Here is a 22,046-nt window from a genome sequence, read left to right on the forward strand (position 1 = left end):
TTGCAGGAGAGAACCTAGGCAACAGGTTCATTCATGGGAAGGAATAAGTGTAAGGAAGAATGGAGGCCCGGTACCATTTCTTTCTCTAGTGGGCGGAGAGGATCATTCTTTCTGAAATTGGAGAACGCTACGAATTTTACAACAGCTAAATTTAAATTTTATTTCTAAGACGCTTGATATCCGGGTTCGGCGGCCACTGGATGGCGCACGCAACCTGCTAGACGAGAAAGACTGCGGGTGGCAGCCGGGGAGGGTAATTTTAGCGTCAAGCACTCTTCGCTTTTCATTGGCTGATTCTGAAGGAGGCCCGCCTTTCCTATCTCCTTATTGGCTATCAGCCCGAGTGGGTGTGCCTCTCCGGTCAATCCCTCCATGGAGCGCGAACTGGGGGCACCTGGGGTTCTGGGTCTCCAGAGCCGACTTCTGTGGTGGCGTGTAGTACGCTGCTAGGAGTCCCAGATGCCTCTCCAGCGCAGAAACAGGGCTGGACGAAGTTCACAATTTTCCAGGGAAACAGCCGGTCTTGGAGTGGACTTTGGGAATCAACACACTCCCAACCTGTAGAAAACGGCGGAAGCTGTGTCTTTCCTTGGGCTGGAGAAAGGATCCTTGGATACTCAGCCGTGACCCAAGCGGGACGCCGGAGGAGCGTCCTAGATGGGGAGTGAGAAGGCCATGTGGGCCGCCCCCTCCAACCCTTCAGCGGAGCTAGTCCCAGCCAGGATCTCAGCTGCAGTACCAGGCCCTCCAGGGCCTCCTAGGTGCTCAGTGTTGGAAACCTAACCTTCACTATAAAACCTAGCAGTGATTCTGGATGGGCCAGGATGTAGCAATGACACGGGAAAGGCAGAACTTATTGTCAGGTTTCTCTCATGCCCTGAGCCTAAACCTTTACTCTGAGGTTGAGATGGGGCTAGGATCCACTTTCCAATTAGACTACTGGCTGGGCTCTGCAGTCAGGCAAAGCTGCTGGCTGAGCACCGTGATCACCTCTAACTGGATGGGAACACAGGGTCTATTCCCTGCCCAGATCTACTACTTGAGTTCTGCAGTTGGGCTGGGTGCAGAATGGGTCTCAAGGTCAGGCCAAGTTTTTCTCAGGATGGTTGGGACCAACTGCTATACTCAGTTGAGGATTGTCTCCCTGTGGGAGTAGAAGCTTAGGATGGGCTTTGAGGCTTTGAGGCTGAACCAAGCCATGGTATGAACTACTGGGTGGTGTTAAGTCTGGCCCTGTGTTTTGCTAAAAGACTGTGTGGTAGGCATCTCCCTCCCTGGGTGTTTTATTTTGGGTGGGGTTTGAGGCTAAGTTGACCCATTGTTTGAATGCCCAAGTGGTACAGATCTAGCCCCTGTGATTTGACAGGAAGTGCTATGACATCTTGCTCCCTGAACAAGGTCTTAGGATCAGCTTTGAGATTGTGCTGAGCCACTGTTTGAATGATCCCTTGGCACAAGTCTTGCCTCCTGCGCTTTGCTGAAATGCTTTGTGACTCTCTTTGGGTGGGCCCTGGAATGGGGTCTGAGGCTGGCCATAGAGGCTGTGTAGAGACTTATGTCAGATTGAAATTTGCACTATGCTTTTGGGGCAACCTGTTCAGCATTGTGAGTGGGCTATACTACTGGTACCTCATAATGGGCACCTCCACTGGCCATAACACAGAGCTGCCACCAGAATCTGACACTGCTGAGAACAATGCCTCCTATCTGTTTTTGTCTGACCCCAGGCAGTGTAGCTATGCCACTGCTCCAATGGCTCCCCATGAAGTGACACCCAAGTGGGCTTCCTGAGAGTCATCTTGGAAGGCTAGGGAAGTTGGATGTCTGCCTTTAGTTCTCTTTTCTCTTGTAAATAATTGTAAGTCTGGGAAAATACTATCTTGACGGCATTTTGCCAACTTGAGGGAGGACAATGGATGATTTTTGTAAAGTGAAACCATTTCTCTTACTCTTCTAATGCAGTTTTTTTTTTAGGTACTGTGGTCCATTTGATGTCTGAGGCCTTTTCCTGAGTTTTGAGTATTTATTTATTTAACTGAGGTGCTCTTACCTAGGGACAGCTGTGAGGTGAACTTCTGTGTTTGTGGCGTTGTGGGGTGGGAGGCACTGAGACCTCTTTTTCACCATGTTGTGGGTGTCACTCCTAGCATTATTTAAAAAAATAAAAGTAGTGCTCCTTCCCATTTCTCCTCTTATTCTGAAACTTCATACTCTGTATACTGTTATCCTCTAAGTCCCATAAATATTCTTTACTCTTTCATTTTATCTTTTTATTTCTCCAACAGGATAATTAAAAATAACCTGTTTTTGAGTTAGCTCATTTTTTCTGCTTGATCTAGTCTGTTCTTGAAGCTCTTTATCAATTTATTTCACTTCTGTTATTTTATAGTGACTTTTTTTTTTGGTACTGGGGATCAAACTTGGGACCTTGCGCTTGCAAGGCAGGTGCCGGAACCACTGAGCTAAATCCCCGGCCCCTGTTATTTTATTATGTAACTCTCAATTATGTTTAGTTCCCTTTTATGATACATTTGTTGAACTTCACATTTTGTTCATGCATTTGTTTCCTGATCTTGTGTAGTTATATATCTGTGTTCTTGTGTAGCTCATTGAACCTTTATAAGATAACATTCTAGGTGGGCCAGTTGCAGTTTACAGGTGGGTAGGGCTGCTGTAAGAGGAATGTGCAGGCCAGCCAGCTGCTGAGGACAAGGGGAAGCCTGTTCTCAGGATTGTGGGCTGCTGCTGAAATCCATTGTTGACCATCTCCTGATTGTCAGAAGGGGCTGAATATGGTCCAGGTGAGTTGAAAAGTTTGATACTGAAAAATTCTAGTACTAGTATTAGTGTGAACTTATTTATTATCAAGGGTAGTGAGATCTGGGAACACTGGCTACACTTACATGTCCTGTCACCACCACAGATATATACTCATTCTCAGCTGAAGCTATGTCATAATTACTGCTGCATAACAAACACATAGGATAATGACTTGCATATGGTGAAGAATATTCTCAGTCTCCACTTCATTGCTTCTTTTCCAAATTACCCTCACATTTACCTCCGAAAGGGTTTCCTTAGGAGTCTTCCCAGAGCCCCATGCATGTCCTTGTTCCTCAGACTGTAGATGAAAGGGTTCATCATGGGAGTCACCACAGCATACATCACTGTGGCTACTGAATCCTTGAGGGAGTAGGTATGGAGGGGCTGCAGATATACCATATCAAGTGTACCATAGAAGAGGGAAACCACAGTCAAATGTGAAGCACAGGTAGAGAAAGTTTTGTACTTGTTATAGGCTGAGGGTATTCTGAGAATGGTTCTGACGATACTGATGTAGGACATGATCAGGAACCCAAAAGGAGTGAGGAAGATGAGGCAGCCTGTGGCAATTAGCATTGTGTGATTGATTTGGGTGTTGGAACACGCGAGCCTGAGTAGGACATACATCTCACAGAAGATGTAGTGAATCTTGCGAGGACCACAGAATGTCACTCTGGTCATGAGGACAGTGTGGATGAGACCATAGAAGATAGATAGGACCCAACACAAGGTGAGGAGCAGGATACAGAGCTTAGGGCTCATGGCTGTTGTGTAGTGGAGAGGGTGGCAAATGGCCACATAGCGATCATATGCCATCACAGCCAGGATGAGGTTGTCCAGGGCCACCAAGGAGACCAGGAAGTAGAGCTGGGTCAAGCACCCTGCATAGGAGATGGCTTTGTTCTGGGACTGAAGATTCACCAGCATCTTGGGGATTGTGTTGGTGCTGAAGAAGAGGTCAGTGAAGGAGAGATTGGCCAGGAAGAAGTACATGGGAGTGTGAAGGCGGGAGTCAGAGGCGATGGCCAGGATGATGAGCACATTTCCCATCAGTGTGACCAGGTACATGGACAAGAACATCCAAAACAGGATCTGTTGCTGCTCAGGAACCTCTGAAAGCCCTATGAGTAGAAATTCAGAGTTCTCACTCTGGTTGCCTCCATCCATATCCCACTTTTCTGCAATATGAGCATGAACAAGTTCTTACCAAGTGCTCTCAACTGGATAAGGACATGAAGGTAAGCAAAATCATGTTTTCTTTGCAGTAAAATTATCTTAGAGCTGGGCTCTGTCGCATAAGTCTGCAGTCCCAGCTACTCAGGAGTCTAAAGAAGAATAATAGATTGAACTCAGGAGTTCATAGATGACCTGTGCAACAGAGCAAGACTATGTCTCCCTAAAAATCTTAGACCAAATTTTATAATTTTTAAAAAACATAAGCAACAAATTAATAAATGCACAAAAACAGAACTTGGAGAGTCTTTATGCAGTGTAATCATTCCTGCAACTTCTATTCTGGCAACTTGATGTTATAGGAATAATGTCTAAGTCTTACTTTAAATTCTATTTGCTTACAAAACTCTTTAAATATTTCACAATTTTATAGTATGTTATGATATTGTATAGGTTTTAAAAATTATATTTTATGCAGGTTTATGCATTATAGGAAATGGATATAGTACAATCCACAGATTAAAAGGAATAAATGAAAATACTTGAAAGGAGTAGGAAAAATTATTTATTGATATGATGATTTATCTGGGAAAAGCAGGACAATCTACTGAAAGATTAGTAGAGATAAAAAGGAGGTTTCAGAGTACCAAAAATTAGGTCTGGGTTGTGTTTCTTGCTAATGGTGAAAACTTAGGCAGAGTCTCAAGGGTCATGGCTAGATACAAATAAGTAATAAAGTGCTTAATACAAGGAGCTGGCATACAGTCAGCACTCAACAAATATCATCCATTATTTTTATATATAACAATGATCAGAAAAATAAGGCCAAATATAATGCAAAATGATTTCTGCTATGCTACCAACAAACAAATCTGCATTAAGGTATTAACACAAACCAGGCAAGACCTTCACATTCTTCAGTGAGGTTAAAGTAAAAATTCAATAAATGGACAGATCAGATTTCAGATAGAAAGATGAAATATTGCAAAACCATATATTCTTCTAGATTAACCTGCAACGAAACCTGTTTGGTGTCATAATAATAATGGGGCTTTTAGGAAACAAAATTTAATTTTGTATAAGATGAAGCATGAAAATAAGGAAGGGCAATGTTGAAAAAGAGTACTGTAATAAGGTGACACTTGCTCTATCAAATGTCCAGGACTCTAGAATAGTGTGGTACTGATACTGGGGTGAACAGGTTGGTGGAACTTGGTAGAAACTTCATAGATAGACAACAAAACATTTAATAGGTCATTATGGTAGCAGATAAAGTTTGCATCATTTAAGAAATACCATTGGGACACTTTTGTAATTTTTTTTTGGGAACAGTTAAGTCAATATTTTATATCTTAACACATTTCAAAATAATAAGATTAAAATAACATATTGGACTCTGTTGGCTTTGAAAACCTAATGTATACAGAATAAAAATTTAAAAATTCACGAAAGAAAAAAATACATCACTTATATAGAATTCCTCTATTTGAAGATAGGTTGCCAATATTCCCCCCCTTTTGTTTTGGTACTGGGGATTGAACTTGGGTCCTTGTGCTTGTGCAGCAGGCGGGAAACCACTGAGCTAAATCCCCGGCCCCACTATTCCCCTTTTAGTAGCTATTTCAATTTGTTTTTTGTTTTTTTGGTATCGGGGATCAAACACAGGACCTTACACTTGTGAGGCAGGCACAGTGACATTGAGATAAATCCTGGGCCCAGCTTTTTTAAATTTGAAAAAATCCAGTTCTGTGGAGTCTCTATAAAAGAGTGTTGCAGTGAGAGAGCTTCATGGCAATGGTCCTGAGGTGGGAATGATCTTGTCATGTTTAAGAAACTAAATATGGTCAAGTAACCAAAAATGGTTAGAGTGAAGAGGAGATTGGTGAGATATGAGATTATCCAGGGAATGAGGGACAGGTCAAGCAGAGCCTTGTTAAGATTTAAAATTTTCTGGCCCTACCGAGGTCGCGAGTCACACGGAACATACTGAATCAGCCCGTGCCCCAGCAACAATCCACTGGACACCCCCCCCCACTCCTCTGTACAGCCACCTGCTTCCACATTACAAAGACACGCAGAGGACACTGGACCACCAGACCATGGTACTGAGTCCCATCGCTCCCAACCCAGAGGGCAGAGAAGCTCAGCCATCCCAGTACCCGGAAGGAAGCTCCCCACCTCCATCCCAGGCTCCTAGGGCAGAGAAGGTGAGCTGGTTCCAGCACCTGGAAGGAAGCTCCCTAGGGAAGGTGAGCTGCATGGGCGCCAGAAGCACCCCCCCAACCGTGGAAATGAGAAAACACATAAGCAAGCCTCAAAAACAGAGTTCCAGATCACCTACAGCAACCCCAAAGGGAAACAAGATGGAACAATCTGATACTCAACCACCTGGACTCTCTGAACTGGCAACAAAAGAGGATCTGGGAAAAATGAAATCAGAAATAATTACTCAGATAACAGCAAAGATTTTGCTCATGGTGCAAGACATGATTAATAAATCTAGAAAGGACACAGATAAAAAAATAGAGGATCTGAGGAACATGATGGAATCCCAACATAGGAAACAAATGGAATCCATAAAACAGATACAAACAGATTTCCAAGAGATTAAAAACTCCATCGAAAGTCTGCACAGCAGAATGAACCAATTGAGGATAGAATTTCAGATATAGAAGATAAGATTGCAATTAGTGAGGAGGAAAAGAAAATTTGCTTTAAAATTGTAAGGGAACACAAGAAATCAATCCAGCAGCTGCTAGATGATGCAAAGAAGAATAACCTAAGACTGATTGGAGTCAATGAAGAAACAGGAGAGAGTGCAGATGACATTAAAAAACTGTTCACAGAGGTGATGGCAGAAAACTTCCCAAGGAGGGGAAAAGAACTTGACATACACATAAGGGAGGCATATAGGCCTCCAGCTAGCCTTAATCAAAAAAAACTACACATAGGCATATAATAGTTAGGATTCCAGAAATCCAACAGAAGAACAAAATTCTACAAGCAGTGAGAGAAAAGAAACAAATCACATACAAAGCAAAGCCCATCAGAATCACTGCAGACTTCTCAATGCAAACCCTCAAGGCAAGAAGAGCTTGGAGTGATGTATTTTAAGCCCTAAAGGAAAACAGCCTCCAACCCAGATTGATGTACCCTGCAAAACTATCTTTCAAAATTGATGGAGAAATAAGATATTTTCATGATAAAGAGCACCTCAGGAACTTCATGAATACCAAACCGGCACTCCAAAAAATTTTAGACAATACCCTAGGAAAAGACAATGAGGATCACAACCCCAGGAAACCCAGCAGAATGAATCCATTGGGCGTGACAAATTAAATGCAAAGGGGGAGAATCCAACAAAAAGAAAAAGTCATGAAAAGGCTTTTAAAACTTTTGACTTCATCTCCCTAATGGGTGTATAATTCAATCTTATTATTGTACTGATTAGTATTTTTCTAATTCTAGAGTTGCACACCATTCCTTGTGCTATACTAGCTATTTATCACCTTCTTATGTCTACATTTTAATTGGGTTGTCCATTAATGAGCTCTAAGAATTCTTTATACATTCTGGTCATAGGTTATCTGCATTGTAAATATGGTGTGTTTAAGGACTACTTTTCATTTTAATGATGTCATTTAAAGTTCTAAATTTTGATGGAATCTCATTTATCAATTTTTTTCTTTTATGCTTCATGTTTTTTGTATCCTAGGTAGTTCTTGCCTACCCTGAATTCATAAATATTTTCCCTTATAATTTCTTCTTAAAGTTTTATACTTTTAGGCTTTCTTATTTAGGTTCATAGATCCCTTCAAGTTATTTTCATGTATGGAAAAAAAGGGTTGAGGTTAATTTTTTATATACGGATACCAGGTGTTCTAGTGCCATTTGTTGAAGACACTATCTCTTCCTCCACTCTTGAATCGAGTTTATATTCTATAAAATGCTAATGTTAAATAATCTTTCAAAACTCAGTGGACCATATATGTGTGGTTCTATTTCTAGATTCTCTGTTTTATTCCAATGATCTATATGTCTTTCCTTACACCAACACTGCCTTGATTACTGTAGCTTTAGAAGTTTTAAAATTGGGTGCTAAACGTCTTCCAACACTGTTTTTGTTTTTGTTTTTGTTTTTGGCTTTTCTGGGTCCTTTGTACTCCTACATAACTTTTAAATTTCAATATCCAGTTCTTCATTTATAAGACCTGAATTTTTATATATACCTTGTGTTTTCTAATCCTGCTAAATTCAAGTACAAGTTCTAGGGGCTCCTAGACATTTCTTAGTATTTTCCCTGTACATGATCATTTCATCTACATATAAAGATTTTGCTTCTCCCATGCCAATCCTATCCTAGGTGTGTCATTTTATTGCCAGACTATTTTGTTTGGGCCTAGGTTTCAAAGTTTAATGGACAGATAAAGAGTAAGCATATCTGCCCTTGTTCCCCACCTTAAGGAGAAAGCATTGTATCTTCTCCATTCATATAAGGCATTCTCACTGGAAGTATGGAGTACATGTCTTTAATCTGTTGAGAAGGTTCTGTTCTACTTCTAGTCTCCTGATAGCTTTTACCACGAACAGTTGTAGAATTTAGTCCAATACTCTTTCTCCAACTAGTGATAGGATCATATGGCTTTCTCCTTTCCTCTGTTAAAATGATGACTTTTGGGGGTGGATCTTCCAATGCCAAACCAACACTGCCGTCCCTATAACAAAACCACTTTCTACATACTGCCAGATCTGACTTCTAAGAGTTTGTTTTGTTAAACAAATTTCTATCTATGTTCATACTTTTTTCTTCTATTACCTTTATCCAGTTTTAGGATTAGCACAATGTTGAGTTCCTAAAATGAGGGGAGAAGTGTTCCTTCTTTTTTCTGCTTTAATTGTTTGATATAATTTATCAGTTAAAATGTTTATGACCCTGCTGTTGGCATATACGTAGGTTTTCAAGCTAGGAATATACATTCTTTGATAGGTGCTATTCAAATTTTATATTTCCTCCAGAGTTAGTTTCATTAATTTGTCTTCCAAGGTACTTCTTACAAGTGGTCAAATTTATTTCAAAAAAGATTTTTGTAATATGCTTTCTATATCCTTTTAAATTCTGTAAAATCTGTGGTTATGTCTCCTAGATCTTGATATTGTAATTTAAAAAATGTATAACTGATATTGTGTAACAGGAAGAAAAGGTCTAAAGGAGCAGGGGAATTGGGAGGGGTAGGGGAAGGGAAAAAAGAGAAGGGAAAAAATATGAGAAGAGGAAAAAAAATGGAAACAAAGTCTTTGCAAATAGGGAAGGGTGTAGGGGGTGAAGGGAGGGCAAGGGAAGGGGAAAAAAAATAAGAACCAAGAGACTCATGTAATGGTACAAGACCCCAATGATGAATATAACTGTATCGTATACTGAAAATGTACTAATAAACTTAATGGGGGGAAAAAAAAGATTTAAAATTTTCTGGCTATCATGTCTGTTCATGGTAGCCCACCCTATGCTGTGGGGTGTTTTTGGTTTTGGTTTTTTTTCTGCTTTTTCCTACTTTTAGTTGAGCCAAACTCACAGGATAGAGCCTGGTTTTTCCCCCTACCTTTAATAAATATAAAATGTCATCAGTATTAAAAAAAGATTTTCTTTTCTTTTGTCTCTCTGTCTCTCTCTTTGTGGTACTGGGGATTGAATCCAAGGCCTTCATACCGAGCTACATCCCCAATGTCCCCCCACCCCAATTAAAAAATTTTTTTTTGAGAGAAGTTCTCATTAAGTTGCTAAGTTGCCCAGGCTGGGCTGAAATTTATGTTCTTCCTGCCTCAGGCTCTCAGAGTGCTGGGATTACAGGTGTACCCTACCATGCACAGCTTAAAATTTTATTCTAGGTGCAGTGAAGAGTATGATAGGATTTTTAGCAGAAGAGGGTGTGTGTATTTAGCATTTGTGTTCCTATTTATATTTTTGGATAGTATTTTAATAAGTAGGTATGACTGTTTCATTCTTAATTGAATGCTTTTTCAGTGTCTATCAACACTAATGGCTCACGTAATGTTAAACTATGTTTGCATTCCCAGGACTATTGAAATTAACTTGCTATTATTTTATTTAGTCTTTTGTGGTCATATTTATAAATAAGTTGTTCTATAGCTCCTTTTTTCTGTGTCATTCTCATAGCTGTTTGGTATGATTTAGCTTGCATTATCTTACACCCTAAACTAGAATTTACTTAAATGTCAATTTCTAACATTTAAGAAGTTCCATGGAATTTGTTTTCTGAAAATAGTGTGTATATATATATATATATATATATATATATATATATATAGTTATTGGTACATTTTAGGTATACAATACATTTACATTTATCCTTGCGTGCTTGTACCTGAACATGATGTATCTTAGTTCTTGTTTTTCCCCCATTACCTGTGTGCCCTTCACCCCCTCCATCCTTCCCTATTTACATAAAAATAGTTTTTTTTTTTCCTGGATTGCAATCCATGGATTATAAATAAAAGAACTTTAGTGTGAATAACTCAAGCAATACAGAAAAGTATAAATCGAGAGTAAAAATTTGCCTAAATTCTCCCCAAGCAATGCCCCCCCCCCTTTTCTTTTGTACTGGGGATCGAACTTGGGTCCTTGCACTTGCATAGCAGGCAGTGAAACCACGGAGCTAAATCCCCAGCCCTAAGCAACCCCTTTTGACATTTAAATGATCATACTTCTGGTTGTTTTCATTCAGTCACCTTCATTCACTCAACAATGTGATGGAGAAACTTTCTCCAAGTCTGTATTACAATTTATTTCTAATTTCTTCTTGTTGAGTGATCTTATTTTTCTGTCTGCATAATTTTTCTTTATTCTTAACATTTAAAAATTCCTGTTTTTATTTATTAGTATTTCACCTTCATTGCTTTATCTGATACAGTATCTTCTCCAATCTAAAAATTATGTCTTCCTTCATTTTAGGACAATTTTCTTCATTTGTTTCTTCTTTTATAGACTTCATATTATAACCACAGCAGTTTTATAATTAACCTTTCCTTTTGGTGACTGTACTCCATGTATCCTACAGAACTCATAGTAAATGCCAACATGCCTCTTTATATGTGAAAAGACAGTAAAACAGTCATTTGAACAGACTCAGTGGTCTAAAGTAAAGATATTATTTCAAGTAATCAGGTGAATGATCTCTTTATGCAAAAGGCTTTCTTTATTAAAAAAAAAGAAAAAATTTAAAAATGCATAATATTAATGGCATGGGATATTGCGCCTATCAAAAGAGTTGCTCCACTATCAAGAACTCATGCTTTTGGATGAACAATAGGATCATTAAATTTAAAAATATAAAGGAATATGCACTTGACTCCTGTGAATGTGATGTAACGAGCTCAAGTGGCTTACTCTTCAATGCAACTGGTGAAAACTGTTAAAAAAAAGATTATTTAAAGCCCTGGAGTGAGCCTAAGTTTAAAGAGCAAATGAACATAGATTTCAGTAAAGATATGAAAAATAAGAAGTTGAGAGTCTGTGGTGTTTGGACGGAGACTGATCCTTCCCGCCTCAACTTAGACTGCTGTAATGTAGGGCACACAGATCCCTCTCCCCTGGGGTTATAGCAGGAAGGATTTCTTTCTAAGAGAAACAGGATTTCAGCATTTCTCATCCTGCCCTAAGCAGCCAGTTACTGGGGCTGAGCCTTTAGCTATGTACAGTGGTGGAGGAGAGGAAGACTTCTGATCACTCCACTGTGGAATGGAGGCTCTAGTTTGGTGTGGAGGGCTAAGGACACAGAAGCCTGATGGCTCTTGATCGGGCTTAGAAGCTGATGATGGTACCATGGTATGAGAGGGAAGCTGAGAGGACATCAGGCTGCTGCATTCTTCTACCAAATGTTTAGTACTGGGGAGGGCACCACTCAGAGAAAAGATTGCTCATCTCACCACACTAAGCTCTAGAGATTTACCTCTGAGATTTTGCCTGGGGAATTATTATACAGCTAAGTTAGGTAGAAATATTATAGGCAGTCAGATAGGGCTAGGCCCTGGAGAGAGTCAGGACAAAGGTAAAACACATTACAACCTTGGCCAGAGACATCTGTTAGAGACCAGTCCTCAAGATAAAGACAGAATGACTAGGCCTGCATACTTTTTCAAAAGACAAACACCGGGCCTAATCACTCCAGTGGGTGACCAAGACCTTCAGACTCATCTTTTCCTAGAAAAAGTCTTTGTTCTTTCCATGTACCCTTGTTACATGACTTGTTTCCCCATTGGATCACTGTTTCCTAAGCAACTATACTTGTACCCATGTGGGTTTTGCTCTATAAAACCTCCCTGTAGAGTGGGGTCCCTGGCTACCCATTTGGGACCTTTCCTGCCTCTCAGGGGCTATCCTCTCATAAATATTTTCCTACTCTTAACCTCCATTGTTCCTAGAATTCATTCTTCTATTTTAGAGAACATAAACTCGGTGTATCAGACATCTAATAGGTTGGGAGATATAATATTTTCATATTTCATCTCCTGTATCAGAATCAATCCTAAGATTGATTGAATCCTGGATTTTTTTCCCAAAGGAAGGGCCTTCATTTGCAACTGAGCATGGAGAAATTCAAGAAAGATCATGTCACAAAGTTTAAAAAGGGCTAGGGATGTAGCTCAGTGGCAAGGCCCTGAGTTTAATCCTCAGTACTGAGAAGAAAAAAATTCAAAGGAAGAATGGCTAAAAAATTTCCAAATGATGGTAAAACAATAGCCCCTCCAAGAAGGTAAAAAACCTCCCAAGTAGGATAAACCAAAGATTTCCACTCCAGGTGGTATAGTGAAAGGAGATTTTGAGTCAGAAGTTTGTGTCCAGTTTATCACATATGATTGTTATGCAAACAAACAAATTGATACTCTTTATTTGGTCAGATTTATATATATATATATATATATCTCAATATAAAATGTAGTATTCAACAAAATATTTATTTCTTTTACCTCATTTTCTAGATGAGGTGACTGACACTTAGAAAGTTAGTAAGTTCTTCAAATTTGTTTAAGTGATAGAATTGGGATTTGACACCCTTCCCATTTCTCCGTATTTCACATCCTAACCACTCTGCCACACATTAAATAAGAGTAATAATGCTTACTTCACCCTGAGTTTTAGAGAAAGAGCAATACTTTTCCAACCTTAAAACCTTACTGTAAGGTTGAGAGGCTGTTACGGTAATGGCTAAGAGAAATCTATTCTAAAATGATTCCTCAAACTTCTGATATTTTTCACCTGTTTCTAGAAGGAAAATATGCTCTCAGGGTGAAGAGAAGCAGGGTTCCCACACTTCCCTCAGACGGGAGCAGCCTCTGCTTACCTTGGGACCCCAGGGAAGGGCACAGGATGTTGAGGTGGCGATGCCCTAAGGCATCTGTGACAGGCCTGAGGTGCAATAGCCTAGGAGAGAAAACAGTGAGGCAACAAATCATCATGGGCTTCCCATATAAAGGGATGTATTGTCCAGGTCAGGAACTAGGGAATAAAATAGAGTGAGAAAGATGGACCAGACTATTACCAAGAAGACTTAAATTTTTTTTTTCTATGCCAGCCAAGGGGGATAAGGAGGAAGCAAATTCCCCAACATAGAAGTTATTCAGATGAACTGCCTGCCAGAGCCTGTAGGCTGAGTGATTGTTCAGAGCTGATGCCAGTATTTAGTGGGAGTAGGTGATAGTGAGGATCTATTTATACAATAATGTATCAGACTGTGGAGGACTGATGTGGTGATCCTTTGGCGCTTGAGTGGAAACTAGAGTAACCCGTGGCTATGCTGTAGACTGTGTATAACACATTTTTGCCTGCTATTTGTTCTTCTGAGCTTCTACATTGTGGATGAGCTCACTTCTTTCCCCCAGTGCTTAAGTGAGGCTTTGAGCTGAGGATCTGAGGCTCCTTGCCACTTAGGAAAAAAAAAAGAATTGCAAAAGAAAATGGGGGTGTAGCTCAGCAAGTGCAAGACCCTGGTTTCAAACTCTAGGACCACCAGTTGTGAGACCAAAGCGACTCCATTTTGCTAAAATCCACCACTCCCCTAGCCTCTCAAATTAATGGTTAAAATGTGTTTGCTCTGGAACAAAAGATACAATCTGTAACAAACCAAAGTTCCTAAGTTAATTACTCAGCCATCTGTTTACCCAGGAAATGAACATCCTGGGCCCACTATCTGTAGGAACAGTCTGTCAATGTGCTGACTGTCAGTGCTGGGTGGTCGTGACCATTAGTCACCGTGTCTGCTGACCATCAATACGTGACAGTTGCCCACTAACCTTTGTCCTTCTTTTCTTTTGTAAAACCTATACATAATCCCCCCTTAACCCTGATGAGTTCAGCCAATCAAAAATGTACACTTCATGCTCGCTAAATGTTAACCAATCATGTAACTGCTAAGTGGAGAATCTCCAAACCTTGCTGTAACCTCTATAAAAACCCCGCTAATTTGGAACTCGGGGCTCTCAATCTCGATCCGCTGTGTCGGTGACAATTGAGAGTCCCTGCTTAAGCTTAAATAAACGACCCTCTTGTGCTTACATCGGAAACGGCCTCCTGGTGGTCTTTGGGACTTCGTAATCTGGGCACAACACAGTGAGAGGGAGAAACTGAAGGACCCTAGTTAGCAAGACAGACTCCATATTGCTGCTTGACCCACCTGCCTGCTCTTTAGATAAACTCAGAAGGAGGAAGCTTAAAACCTCCTCCCCTTAGAAAGTCTCTTTAAAAATAACAATTAATCAACTATTGTTTTACAAATGCTCTAACAGCAGGACATTCTGCTTCTGTACCTTTTGCTTGCTTTACTAGTTCTATCCCACAGGGGGCCTAGAAACAGTTGGCCTCAAAGGTGTATAAAACATGTTTGTCTCCCCCCAGTCAGGGCTCCAGGCCGATGCTCGGCTCGGGTCCGGGCCGGTAATAAACTCCTGTGTGGATTTTTTTTTTACTATAAAACACTACTGAGTGCCATTTATTTTTTTACATTGATATTTTTAGGAATAGCTTTATTAACGGTACATTTTCTTTCTTTTTTTTTTTTTAGACTTTTTTTTTTGGTACCGGGGATCGAACTTGGGTCCTTCCGCTTGCAAGGCAGGCGGCAGAACCACTGAGCTAAATCCTCTGCTAACGGTACATTTTCATGCATTTTAAAATTTTATTCTAGTTTTGGTATTCACAATGTTTGATTCAGTTCAAATCAACAAATATTCAAGCCTACATGAGAGAAGGATGAAATAATATTACATTTTTATATAATAAGCTAAGTTCTTTTTAAGACCGAAAGTTAATATTGGGATTCAAAAACCTAAATTTTCAAAGTTGCTGTTGCTTTAACCATCAATGTATTGTTACTTAGGCCACAGGACTGCCCATTAATCTCTCTTGTCGGAGAGCAATTAATCTCTTGAACCACTTTTCCTCAGCTTCAGCTTTTTCAATAAATAAATTTGGATGAGCCAGAGAATTGTCATCTTGGTACTTGATAGCAGTAGGGATGCTGCTAGGGTTTATTTCTTTTTCAACACTGGGTGGATCAGCTACTACAGATGCTGGTCCTAATACTGAAGTTGTATGTTTCACTTCATTAGTTTCTACTGACTTTTTGACTTCTTTACTTGATCTGAATGTCTGCTGAACAAAAGAATCACTTTCAATAGCTTCGATTTCTTTTACTCTTTTCACCTGTTCTACCAGGGTGGCTTGGTCTTCCTCTTTTCTTCTCTTTGCTTCTTCCTCATTTCTTTCTTTGGCCTTCAGTGCTTCATCAGCTTTTGCAGCAGCTTCAAGAACTAATTGTAGTCTGGCTTTGGCCTGTTCAGCTGGTGGCAGATGTTCTAATCCAGCTCTGATAATTCCAGTTTCCCCACGTTTGATGTGCAATTCTTTGTCCTTGCCTTTATTCTTTTCTCTTTTCTCTTTATCTCTGCCTTTATGTTGATCTCTATCCCAGGACCTACTAAGGCTTCTTCTGTGACTGGACCTTTCACTGCTTTGACTATGGGAATGTGGACAAGGTCTTGACCTGGACCTTCTTGTTCTGCTTTTAGACCTAGATCTCTGAACTCTATAAGATTTCCCTCGACCCCTTGAATGACTTCGACTTCGTTTTCTTCTAGAGCCATAAGAAGAGCTACTGCTTGACCGATGCCTGCATCTTCTATCATAAGAATGTGAACCAGGCTGAAGATCTCTGGACCAAGATCTAGACTTTGATCTTGATTTTCTTCCACCTTTCTTTCAGCGGTATGTTCTACTATCTGAAGAACTGCTGGAAGATGACCGTCTATGGTGTTCCTTTTTTCTCTTGTTTCTGCTTTTTTCTTCAGTGTCTGATGACCGGCATCCCATTTCTTCAGGCTCGCACGTTCCGCGGATGTTCAAGCACCACGGACCTGGAAATATTTCTGCAGATCAGGGTGCCACCAATGTCCTCCAAACTTGCTTCAATATTAAGACTCTATGTTACTCCAGAAGGAATGCATTGTCTAGGCCTTTGCTCTCCTAATTTGGCTTTTTTTTTTGGTACTGGGGATCAAACTCAGGACCTTGCGCTTTCGAGGCAGGCATCGGAACCACTGAGCTAAATCCCCGGCCCCTCCTGTGTGGATTTTATATCGGTCTCTGGTTGGTTCTCTCTCACTGGGTGTAACAGAACGATGCCAAAAGAAAGAGGAACAAGTGAACTCATCCCAGAGAGCAGTCCAAACCCCATCAGCAACCTGAGGATGAAATAGGGCAGGGTGGGGACTCCTTTCAGTAATCCCAGCCTTGGGTACACTCTAGCACTGCTCTTTCTGCTGTGGAGAGAAAGGTTTTCCATCTCCTTAGATTGTATCAGAAACGACTTCCTTCCGAAGCTTGGTCCATGGAGTTTGGGGCCCTCTGGGACATTTGCTTGACAGGAGAGAGGGTGGGGGTACAGTTGAGAAGACTGGGTCAAGCCAGAGAAGAACTCCAAAGGGAATTAATGCCTCTGCTTTCTAGCCCTCAGTGCAAGAGTTTCAGACTCTTTAGCTGTGTCAGGATTACCTGTGACTCTTCAAAACAAAAAACTGATTTTCTCACCACTTTCCTTGAAGTACTGGTTCTGTTCTGAGAACCAGATCCTTTTTATCATGCACTCAGTGACCCTGATCACACACTTTGGGAAACACTGCTCTCAGTCTGAAGAGTTGGTAGGTTCTTGTCCCCAGTGTGGTCAGATGGCCTTAGGAGACACAAATACCTCTGTTGTGTGGCTTGGCTGTGTGGGCAGTATGGAAAACGACTATAAACTTTCAGTAAGAAAAGTAGGTTTTGGTATTTCCTCTATTGTTCCCTAGGTAAATGACTTTGAGGAGGGAGCACATCCTCCTTGAACTTCCTCAACTCAGTATGTACAGCCAGATGCAGTTAGTGAAAATTACATGCATGAAATAGTACTTTGAAAACTGTAGAGCACTTAAAATATTTGAGGGATTGTTCTATTGTCCTGCAATACTAAGAAGTTAGATTATACAGTGTGCATGAGAGAAAATGGAGATAGACAAGATAAAGGAGAGGAGAGAGAGAGAGAGAGATATGAGACAGAGACAGAGAGAGACAGAGACAGAGAGACAGAGACAGACAGAGATAATAAGCTTGAGATGTTAAGACCTTACCCAGTTCTCTGCCTGGCCCTCAGAGTTCTCTGGTTCTGCTGACTCCACTTTTCTCCTTTATAGGATGAAATTCAGTCAGGACATAAAGGACTTGTTGCTTGTCTTAATGGCTAGAGGTGGGGAGCAGGAGGCTTGTTCATAGGGTTTTCAGTCTTAAAAAAGGAGACAGAATTTAAGGCTCTTGTATGACCTAAATGGCCTGGGGGATGTGAGAACTGATGGTTGAATCCCCATTTGTGAAGAAAGGGGGTGAATGTGGACTCCATCAGACTTCTTTATCAGTCTGGGAGGGACCTTGGGGACACAATCCCAAGACAGCTTCTTGAGATGAACAAGGATAATTGCTCCAATATTAAAATCTAGAGGCAAAGGTTTTGGGAAATGAATCTTGTTTACAGGAAACAAACCAAATCATTATTGTGCAGCAGTCCTAAAAGTTTTCTTAGGATTAAAGGTAAGCCAGAAATAAAGAAAATGTCACAGGTCCTGCAGCCTGGCTTTGAGTCACTAGAGAAGTTTGGAAAACCTGAAACACTAATCTTGAATGTAACACTAAGTAAAAGCAATTGAAAAAATCATGTTGGGAGGAAAATAATCTTCCCAAGACCTTAAATTGTTTCTCTTAATAATTTTAAAAACATAATAATTAACCTCACCCAAAGATAAGTATACATACAAAGCAGTAAGATTTCAAAAGCAAGAACCAACACATGACGGCATATAGGGACTGCAGATAATATAATTATCACACACAGACAGAAAAATAATAATGCTTATGTTTTAGGGAATAAAATGAAGCCAAAAAATGAAGAAGGAATTTTTATAAATTGACAGTCATGAGTACTTATAAGAGAGACAGATAGCTAGCTAGATAGCTAGAAGTTACTTTATATTTTCTTCTAGTTTCTTTGTATTTCTCTTCCTACATGGTTATCATATATCCTCCCCAAATATTTTTTTTCCAGTACAAGGGGATTGAACCCAAGGTCTCACATATGCTAGGTGAGCAGTCTACCACTGAGCTCTACCCCTAGCCTTGTCTTTTGTCTTTTTGATGATTATTCTTTTTTTTGGTACCAGGGATTGAACTCGAGACCTTGTGCTTGCGAGACAGGTGGCAGAACCACTGAGCTAAATCCCCGTCTTTTGATGATTATTCTAATATGTGTAAGGTGGCATTTTATTGTGATTAAATCACAATATATTTGTTCTTATCAATTTAATATCTGATATATTCTCTATTATTTTTAAATTTTATGTTGTATGTGTTTGTATTAAGCTTTGATATACATATTTTATATTATGCAATGTATTTATTACATTATATTTAATCTAATCTGTACTAAAAAAGTCCCTCTAAAGCCAGCACCAAACTCATGTTTTAATGAGTATCATTGTTTATCTAAATACAAAATTGTGGGCCAATATGAAGTCAATTTAAATACCTATAACCTCTTCCAACAATCACTGACTTAGACCAAACTTGCTTGTTTTATCTACAATCTCTTCTCCATCATTTATCTTTTTAGATTTCTTTGAAGCAAATCTTATTTTATTGGCAAAAATCACTGTATATCTGTAAAATTAGAAACTCTTGAAAAAATCCACTAGACTGATATCTCATCTTAAAATTTAACACTTCATGTTCATATAGTCAAATATCTAATCATTGTTCAAGTTAACAACTGTCTTATATAGCTTATTTTTTTTTATTAAATTCTTTTATTGGTACATTATAGGTATACAACACAATTACATTTCTCACTGGGAATTGTACCTTTACATAATGCATCTTGGTTCTTATTTTTCCCCCATTCCTAGCCCTTCCTTCACCCCCTCCACCCTTCCCTATTTACAAAGATTTTATTTCCATTTTTTCCATTTCTCATCATTTTTCCTTTCCCTTCTTTCCTTTCCCCTGCCCCCTCACTACCCCTACCCCTTTGGACCTTTTCTTCCTATTTTACATTATCGATTATTCATTCTAATCATTGGTACATTTTAGGTATACAATATAATGACATTCATCATTGGAAATTTGCACCTTTACATAGCCTCTCTTGGTTCTTATTTTTCACCCTTGCCCAGCCCTCCCTTCAACCCCTCCATTCCTCCCTATTTACGAAAATTTTGTTCCTATTTTTCCATTTTCTCATATTAATCCCATTCCCTTCTATCCTTTCCCCTAGCCCTCCCACTTCCTTCCCCTTTGCCCCTTTTCTTCCTATTTCACATTACCTATTATACATTTTAGTCCTTATTTACACTTTCAGTTTCTCACACCAGAGAAACTATTCAGTATTTATACTATTTATTTCACTTAAGAGTATCACCTCAATGTGCATCCACTTAGCTATAAATGTCTCTAATTTCTCATTTTTTATGCCTGAGTGTCAAGTTCTTTTCCCCTGCCTGGGAAGTTTTCTGCCATTACTTCTGTGAACAGTTTTTTTTATGTCATGTACACTCCTGTTTCTTCATTGACTCCAATCAGTCTTACGTTGTTCTTCTTTGCATCATCTAGCAGCTGCTGGATTGATGTCTCATGTTCCCTTATAATTTTGAAGCAATTTTTTTTTCCTGGTCATTAATTGCAATCTTATCTTCTATATCTGAAATTCTGTCCTCACATTGGCTCATTCTGCTGTGTAGACTTTCAGTGGAGTTTTTCAACTCCTGGAAATCTATTTGCATCTGTTTTGTGGATTCCATTTGTTTCTCATGTTGGGATTCCATCATGTTCCTGAGCTCCTCTCTAGATTTATTAATCATGTCTTGCATTAGGAGCACAATTTCTCCTGTTATCTGAGAAATTCTTTCTGATTTCATTTTTTCCAGATCCCCTTTTGTTGCCAGTTCAGTGGGTCCAGGTGGTTGAGTATCAGAGTGTTCCATCTCATTTCCCTTTGGGGTTGCTGTAGGTGATCTGGGAGTCTGGTTTTGAGACTTATTTACGTGTTTTCTCATTTTGACTGGGGTGGTGGGGTGGTGCTGTTGGCCCCCATGCAGATTACCTCCTCTGAGCTGGGAGAGGTGGGACAGGGGCCAGGAGGAGCAGTAGGGATGGTGGCCCCAAAGCCCTTTCCTGTGGGCTGGTAGCAGCGGGAGGCATGGTGGCCGGGAAGCCCCTTCCTCTGGACCAGGAGCAGTGGAATGGCAGCTCAGAAACCACTACCTCTGGGCTGGGACCAGTGAGACTCAGTACCATGGTCTCGTGGTCCGGTGTGCTCTGCATCTTTGTAGTGTGGAACCAGGTGGCTGTACAGAGGAGCGGGGGATGGGGGCTGTCCAGTGGATTGTTGCCAGGGCGCGGGCTGATTTGGCCTGTTCTGCGCGATCTTGGTAGGACATCCCAATTTGACAAATCTTTAGGCAAGTTAACAGATAAAGAAAAGAGAGAAGACTAAAATAAAATCAGAAATGATAAAAGAGACATTATATTTAATATTACAGAACTACAAAGAATCATCTATATGACTATATGAAGAACTAAAAGCCAACAAATTGGAAAACCTAGATGAAGTGGGTATGTTTCTGGACATATATAAGCTTCCAAAATTGAATGATGAAGACAAAAAATAGCTGACAAGATCAATAAGGAACTTCAAGATTGAAGAAGTAATAAAGTCTCCTAACAAAAGAAAAGTTCAGAACTTAATGGCTTCACTGTTGAATTCCACCAAAGAAAAACTAATACTAATTCTTTTCAAATTACAGTATTCCAAAAATTGAAAAGAGGAAACTCTGTCAAAACTAATTCTCTGAGGCCAGCATTATCCTGTTATCAAAACTGGACAAAGACACAATAGCAACAAAACAAAACTTCAACAAAAAACTACAGACCAATATCCTCAGTGAGCATAGATGCTAAATGGGGAAAAGCACAGTGTTTCTTCTAACGTGTGGAAGGACAACAACAAAAAGGATGTCAGCTTTCATTACTTCTGTTCAACATAATACTGGAAATCTTAGCTAGATCAATTAGGTAAGAGAAAGAAATAAAGATCATCCAAATTGGAAATTAAGTCAAATTATTCCTGTTTGAGGATAACATGTTTTACACATACAAAAACCTGAAGACCCGACCAAAAAGTTTTTGGAACTGACAAATGACCTTAGTAAAATTGTGGGATACAAAATCAATATACAAAAACTAGCAGGATTTTTATACACTAGTAATGAACTGGTTGAAAAAAAGGGGTTACTATACATGCACACACACCCACACACCCACACATGCACACCCATGCACACCTAGGAATAAATTTAACAGGAGAAGTAAAAGATCTCTACAATAAAATTTATAAAACACTAATGAATGAAGGAAATCATAGAGGATATACACACACAAGGAAAGATATTCCATATTCATGGATTAG

The 22,046-nt window shown here is 39.8% G+C and overlaps 1 protein-coding gene and 1 pseudogene across 1 annotated transcript; both read right to left on the reverse strand.

The window, feature by feature from the left end:
* Window positions 1-2,094: 2,094 nt before the first annotated feature.
* On the reverse strand, window positions 2,095-5,557 carry LOC101714091 (olfactory receptor 1D2). Its single transcript, XM_087191627.1, has one exon. It carries the CDS (start codon window positions 3,988-3,990, stop codon window positions 3,058-3,060), a length of 933 nt encoding a protein of 310 aa, XP_087047753.1. The 5' UTR covers window positions 3,991-5,557; the 3' UTR covers window positions 2,095-3,057.
* Window positions 5,558-15,357: 9,800 nt separating this feature from the next.
* Window positions 15,358-16,375, reverse strand: LOC101714426 (serine/Arginine-related protein 53 pseudogene; annotated as a pseudogene).
* Between the last annotated feature and the right edge of the window lie 5,671 nt (window positions 16,376-22,046).

Source organism: Heterocephalus glaber, unplaced genomic scaffold (assembly GCF_053883595.1).
Source record: "Heterocephalus glaber isolate CG9 unplaced genomic scaffold, H.glaber_assembly_v1.0 deba00001564, whole genome shotgun sequence".
Taxonomy (NCBI): domain Eukaryota; kingdom Metazoa; phylum Chordata; class Mammalia; order Rodentia; family Bathyergidae; genus Heterocephalus; species Heterocephalus glaber.